Raw genomic sequence first — 6,788 nt, forward strand, 5'->3', positions numbered from 1 at the left:
ACCAGACCCCTCCCTTCCTCCCCCCTCGCCATGGACGACGACTCCGCGCACTGCCGCCACCTCCTTCCACTGTCGGGCCCACATGGACACCCAACACTACGTAGCCATGTGCCACAGTGGCTTTGATTCTACCAAACCACGAGCCACGAGGGTGGAAGGAGTTCAACTAGGTAGAAAAAACCTTAGCGAAAAAATAGGATAGACACTCCACGCGCCTTTACATTTCTGTCACGTGTGTGGGGGGAACACTTCATGTTTTGCTTGATTCTCCATGTATTCCTTCTCCGCGTTCACTCGACCGGCTCTTCGTTGTACCGTGGACACCGCATCATCCCGCGTTCAGCGACACCGTATTAGTATCCCCGAGAACCCTAGAGGCCCGACCAGACCCCCTCCCTTCCTCCCCTCCCCCCCCCCCCCTCCCCCCCTCCCTCGCCATGGACGACGACTCCGCGCACCGCCGCCACCTCCTCCCACTGCCGGGCCCACATGGACGCCCCCGCGCACCGCCGCCGCGTCCTCCCGCTGCTGGGCCCACATGGACGCGTACCACTAGACAGTCCATGCGTGTTCGCCCTCTCATCCCATCGCCACCGACCTCTCATCCCGCCGCCGCCGACCTCTCCTCCTCCCTACACCGCCTCCAGCCCTCGCTCCGACTCCCGCCGGCCCACCCTGCCTCCGTAGCCGCCCGTTTCGTCCCGGGCTTCGGCTACTACCGCGTGCCCCCGCCACCACCGCCGCCGCTGCCGCCGGCGGCGAGCGGTGGCGCAGGATCCCATCACTCGCGCTCGCGGTCGCAACCCCAGTTCTTCTCCATGGACTTTCTCTTCCGGCCCCCGTACCCCGATCCGTCTGCGCCGGCGGCGATCGCGCTCTCCCCGCCGCCGCCGCCGCCGTCGGGCTCAGACCGGGGGGCGTCCGGACTGCCGCCGCAGTCGGGCTCCGAGCGGGGGGCGTCCGGGCTGCCGCCGCTGCGGGCGGGGCATCAGCGGTCGCAGAGCGACGTTCCCCTCGCGTTCTCCTCCCAGCCGAACCTGCCCATGCCACCTCCGGCGCCGGTGAACGCGGAGGCCCTGGTGGCCGCGAACAACAGCACCCTCGACGGGATCCTCGGCGCGTACAACAAGAGTACGAATAGCCTTGGCGCGGTCGGCTCCTCCGGGCCCGTCGGCCAGGAGCGGCGCGACCAGCTGGACAGCCAAGCGCCCGCGTGGAGCCCCGGTGACAGCAGCGAGAACGAAGCCGAGAGCGCGGACGGCAGCTTGCCCAGGCATTGCCGCAGCTTGTCGGCGGACAGCCTTGTGGGGAAGTTCAAGTTTGGACCCTCCGGCCTGGAGCCGTCCAACTCCAACTCCAACCTGCCGCCTCCATCTCCGGGGCCGGGTGCTGCTGGTCGGCTGGCACGCAGTGGAAGTGGTTCCATTGGTGGTGCCGCTGCTCTCTTCGCCAAGGAATTCGCAAACAGTAAGGAATTCAGTGAAGCAGAGAAGAAGGTTATCATGGACAGTGAGCACCTCGCGCAGATTGTGCTGACCGATCCTAAGAGGGTCAGGAGGTGTGTTGGGCGTCCATGATTACAATAAAGTTGTCATTGGTAAAAATGTTTCTTTTACTGAAAATTGATCATCTTGTAAAAATTTCCAGGATCCTAAACAATCGGCTGTCTGCTGCTAAGTCAAAGGAGCGCAAGGCAAAGTACATTGTGGAGCTTGAGGGCAAGGTTCAGGTGCTGCAGGGGGAGACTATGAACTTATCTGCACAAGTGAAAATGATTAAGGTTCGTTCTCTGAAGTTGGTGGGCGTTTTTTCTTTTTCCTTCTTACAGACAAGAGGCTTTCTGGCCCCGCTTTATATGTGGTGAGCATTTTGATTTGGACTTGAAGGTTTGACAGTCTTAGTTACTGTGAATGCATATATTTTGCAGAAGGGCCAGGCTAGGCTTTCAATTCACAACCATGAGATGAGAATCAGGCTGCAAGCTTTGGAGGAGCAAGCACAGTTGAAAGAGGGTGAGTTTGCTTCCTTATTTTCCAGCATCAATGTTCGTTTCTTGAAGTTGTGGTAAAAATAGATAATGTGTCGCAGTAGAAGTCTGCGTATGTATGATATGAGTTGGTGCCCACTGCTGTATGTTCTGACTGTGCATGTGCAACTTGTGATGTTGTAATAGAAGTTGTGATGATATCTACAACCAAATCTTGGCTTTGTGTTTACCATGATAAAAATAGATAACGCATTTGCAACATATAAGCATGTTGGGGCAACTGGAATTCAGGAATTGTTTCGACTGTTAGGGCGACTGGAGTTTTCAATGCTAAGAATTGAATGTGTAAGTTCAGAAAACCAAATGGTAGGAGGGAGTCTAGGCATAACACCAAAAACATTATGCTGAATTCTGGTGCCGCGTTGTCAAACTAGCGCATGTATGCATGCCTGAATAGTGTGCTGCATTTGATACCGTAGAATATTCTAAATGTGCCAAAAAAATTGAATCTTTTGACAATGGTTCCTCTTCGGGGTAACTTAATTCAAACAGAATCTACATGTTATTGTTTAATCTCATAATGTTCTCATTCGTTGGCTGGTATATTTGCTTTCTTTATGGACCGGTACTGCAAGATTTTTCTGTTGATTTACTTCAAGTTGTGTTCTTCCAATGGTTGATTGTAAACTATCAGTATTTTGCACTATTACTTCAGTTATGTTGAGTCCTGTTAGTCATGTGATATGCTGTGTTAACGTGCTTGTTACCCCTACTTCGCCTATGTTAGAATGAGCTTTAATTATTTGTCATAGTCAGTTAACTTGGGTTTTCACTACTCTGTGTCCAGCTCTGAACGAAGCATTGCATGCTGAGGTCGAACGCCTAAATCTGGTTGTTGCCGAGGCCATTAATCCTCATATGCCGAACAGTTCAGAGCAGCGGATGAGCTCCCAGATGATTCAGCTTCACCAGCTGCAAATTCTGAGGCAACCATCACAGCTCCAGCAAGGTCAGCAACGCCAGCGGAACTTCTAGGATGCTTTCGCAAATGAGATCTTCCAAGGGAAATTTGATATTACAGATTCAGTTAAAAACACCATATGCTCTGGACAATACTTTACTTTGGTCGCGGGAAACAATCATAGGAAAAGGAAAACCATCTCTTGTTGTGTCGAAATTATTTTTGTTCAATCCTGGGAAAAACTCCGGTCGATTTTTGAACTGTATAAAGTGTCTGTCTGTCTGTCTCTGTAGCTGTGTGCTGGATTCATCCGATTATGGTACAATACCTTGTGCCCCGACTTTGAACCGATAACTTGATGGAAATGTACGACATATTCTTTGGGGCAACTCCAGTGGCATGCTTTGTTGTTTGTACCTCATATCATTGTTTTCTCCATTTTGCGGTTTTGAGTGATGCACAGTGGGTATTACTTGTATAAGCTTAGCTCCATTTGTTGTATGATCTAAGCTGCAAGATGACCTGACTGTTTCCCCCGTCGTCACAGCTTGGTGAAAGTAGTTGTTTTGGGTTTATTTGTTCTTGTTCCGAAGAAGAGCTCAGCTCTGGCTTCAGTTTCAGTGTTGCGATTTTTGCCGCCATTTGGAAGTTTGATTCTGGTTCTACAGTTGTAGTAGATATTAGACTGGTACATATAATGCATTGCCAGTAACATTCATCAAAGTAAAGGGGGTATGTCTAGGTAATAAAGGTGTAAAAGGGAAAGCTCACAAGGATATCTGCCAATGTATGCTTTTGAGCAGAATGAAAAAGGCTGGAAAAGGTTTCTTGAGGAGTACATGGTATTTAATCATTGGCGATCTTAAGGTGCAAGTAAACATTGAGCATGTAGAGGGACAAAGGACTACTGCCATCCTTTTGCCTTTAATCTTTTGATTTTAACAAGAGAAAGTAGAGTTGACATCTTTACCCTTTTGATCAAAGCTGCCTTTCATTTTCCTCCCCCCTTTTCTTTTCAAAAGAGCCAGCCAGACAAAAACTTGCTTGCTAATCTCTGCACTTCAGAATAATTGAACATATAATGTGCAACCATGATCAAGCCACAAATCACACAAATTTTCTGGTTTTAACAAGAGGAAGTAGAGTTGACATGTTTGCCCTTTTGATCAAAGCCGCCTTTCATTTTCCTCCCCCCTTTTCTTTTCAAAAAGAGCCAGCCAGATAAAAACTTGCTAACTAATCCCTGCACTTCCAAATAAAACACATAATGTGCAACCATGATCTATTGATCTTGCCACAAATCACACAAATTAGGCCCAAGAAAAACCTTGTGGTTGATCGATAAGCACAGCCATCCAGCCATCTCCAACAGGCCAGGGAGCTACCATCAACACACCTAGACAAGCTAGCACAAGCACAACAAGGAGCCACCAAGGAGAACGGCGGGAGGCTCAGCAGCCGGGGGCAGCCTCTGCCGGCGGTGGCGCCGCCTTGCAGAGGTTGGCACGCAGCGCGAGGTTCTCGCGGTGGAGCGCGCCGGCCCTCTCCCGGAGCCTCTCGTTCTCCGCCAGGATGCGCCGGTTCTCCAGGTGGAGCCTCAGGTTCAGCATCGCCATCTCCGCCCCTCCAGCAGCCCTCCTCAGCTCCCTCCTCCTCCTCCTCCTGATCAGCCTTAACCTGTAAACATACAGGTGTAGCTGCATGTAAGCACACATGCATGCCGCATCAAGTTCCATAAACTCCATTGCTGCCGCTGTTACAGTTAATCTGGAACAGAAACAAGCTGAGATGTTAATTACCTCTTCCTCCTGAGAGTCATTGAGACATGTGGCTTCTTCTTCCCCTGCTGCCTGATGAAGAGCACACCAGGAGGTGAGGAGTTCCAGGAAGCAGAGCTGCACATGTTGGTGAGGCTCCTAGAAATGACTTGTGAGGAGCTCAAGGTGTTTGAAGTGAGCCGTCTGTCGGCAACACACGCCGCATATATAAGGTGGATCTTTGGCTTTGGCGCCGTACGTATGTGAGCCTGCCGTGGTGAGCTTTAGGTGTTTTGTTTGGTGGTGCATGCACACACGTACTACTATATACCTTTGAGGTTTGACATGACACCATGCATGTGAAGGATAGGAGATATGGAGGCAGGCGTTCCTCTCCATCATGCCCAGCATGGACCATGTACATGCCAAGGGATCCATATCTTCCACGAACTAATCATTCGGCACACAATCTCATCTCAAAAGTAAGAAAAAAGGAGAGTGAATGGATAAAAATCCATGCGATTATTACATGGGTTTTGGATGCCATGGCACATTGCACACGAGACACCATGATCTGCCTTTTGACATGGACGGCGAGGCTTGGAGGACAAAAGAAGGGAATCATTTCAGCAGGGAAGCTAAGCTCCAACCTCCAAGAAACCAGTGCACTTAGTTTCTACGCTCTTCTAATTAATCGTGCCAATCCGCTTCAAAAGTTGACTAAGAAAGAAAGGCATATCACGCTCTGCATTGTGCGGAGTATCATTGAGACTTGAGCGAAGGTGTTGGTGTGCATGCATGATGAGGCTTGAGAGTTTTTTCCTTGCTACTCCATCGAGGCAAGACACGCAAGTCAAAAGGCTTTCGAGCGAGCGTATCATTCTTCTTTGCTCCTGCGGTTTCTTCACTAAAATGATACGTTGACACGCCTTTTGTGCTCTCCATGATGTCGCGCTCCCCATCCTTCCATACATAGCACTTGCTTTTCGCCATGAATACTAGCGATTTTTCCTCTCTTGCAATTTGCAAACTCTTCTTTTCAATCAGTCACTAAAAAGTTGGAATTGTGCACTGCTGAGCATGGAATTGCATGTACTTTAGTGAGATGTGAGTAGTTGTTTTGGTTTGCACGTTATGGATGCAGTAACTCAAGGATGAGGATGCAAAGTCTTAGAAATGCGACTGAGATTTATTCAGCCTCAGATCTATTGGCGTCACCCTGTTGGCTAGGCTCGCAAGGAGCAAGCTAGCCCACGCGTGCTCGGTTCTGCAGTGGCACATGGTGCTTAGAGACTTTTTTTTGTATAAAAATATGCCTCCCAGAGTTAGTTCTAGATGGTCTCGTTTTTTTTAATGGCCACACGTTGATAAGGATCTAAGAAACGCATAACTAGTCTAGTCGAGCTCCGTCAAGTGTTGGTGATAGACTATCATACGCAATTAATGCATGGCCATACCGCGATAATAAAGAAAATAATAAGAGTAATTGATTGTAATGATCATATAATCTTCACAAATACAAAAGAGGAAGAGAATAATGTGCAATTAATGCACCATCATAATTAAGAAAATATGGAGGGTGATAAATGATATTGATTACATAATATTCGGTCCATACAAATCAGGAAGGAAATATTTTGTAATTAATGCATGACAATAACTAGGAAGAAAATCACAAAAGATAACAATGATATTAATGCATTAATACCCATTGCCCTCCTGGCTCCTCGCACCACGACTCCCGACGGCGGGTCCGCCTAAGAGCATCTCCAAGGGCAATGGGCAAATTTGAGCCCCCTATGTCCATGGACACACTGGCGGAGCTACGTGTGACAAAAATGGGCCATGGCCCGCCCATCCCACAGCAAATACAGTGTAGGATTAAAGTAAACTGGGTCATGAGAATAAAAAATAATGATCTTCCTTCATGCCGGTCTGCCCAGCTTTGGCTGCGTAGCTCCGCCACTGCATGGACATATACGCGGACAGCAAGGGGTCGAGCCCTAGTTGTCCGCACCGACAAACGGTGCTCCTCATTTCCCCTCCGCAAGTCCATGCAACATAGATCATTCGATAAAATACA

General features: G+C 49.0%; 2 protein-coding genes across 2 annotated transcripts; one reads left to right on the forward strand and one right to left on the reverse strand.

Annotated features, from left to right (window-relative positions):
* Window positions 1-432: 432 nt before the first annotated feature.
* On the forward strand, window positions 433-3,374 carry LOC109748081 (bZIP transcription factor 29). The gene is made up of 4 exons (XM_020307137.4): window positions 433-1,558; window positions 1,648-1,780; window positions 1,928-2,012; window positions 2,835-3,374. Exons 1-4 carry the CDS (start codon window positions 438-440, stop codon window positions 3,020-3,022), a joined length of 1,527 nt encoding a protein of 508 aa, XP_020162726.3. The 5' UTR covers window positions 433-437; the 3' UTR covers window positions 3,023-3,374.
* Window positions 3,375-4,055: 681 nt separating this feature from the next.
* Window positions 4,056-5,012, reverse strand: LOC109748082 (uncharacterized). The gene is made up of 2 exons (XM_020307138.4): window positions 4,748-5,012; window positions 4,056-4,625 (listed from the first exon to the last, which is right to left on the reverse strand). The coding sequence occupies exons 1-2, from the start codon at window positions 4,849-4,851 to the stop codon at window positions 4,400-4,402; spliced, it is 330 nt and encodes a 109-aa protein (XP_020162727.1). The 5' UTR covers window positions 4,852-5,012; the 3' UTR covers window positions 4,056-4,399.
* Window positions 5,013-6,788: the final 1,776 nt, after the last annotated feature.

Source organism: Aegilops tauschii, chromosome 5, assembly GCF_002575655.3.
Source record: "Aegilops tauschii subsp. strangulata cultivar AL8/78 chromosome 5, Aet v6.0, whole genome shotgun sequence".
Taxonomy (NCBI): Eukaryota; Viridiplantae; Streptophyta; class Magnoliopsida; order Poales; family Poaceae; genus Aegilops; species Aegilops tauschii.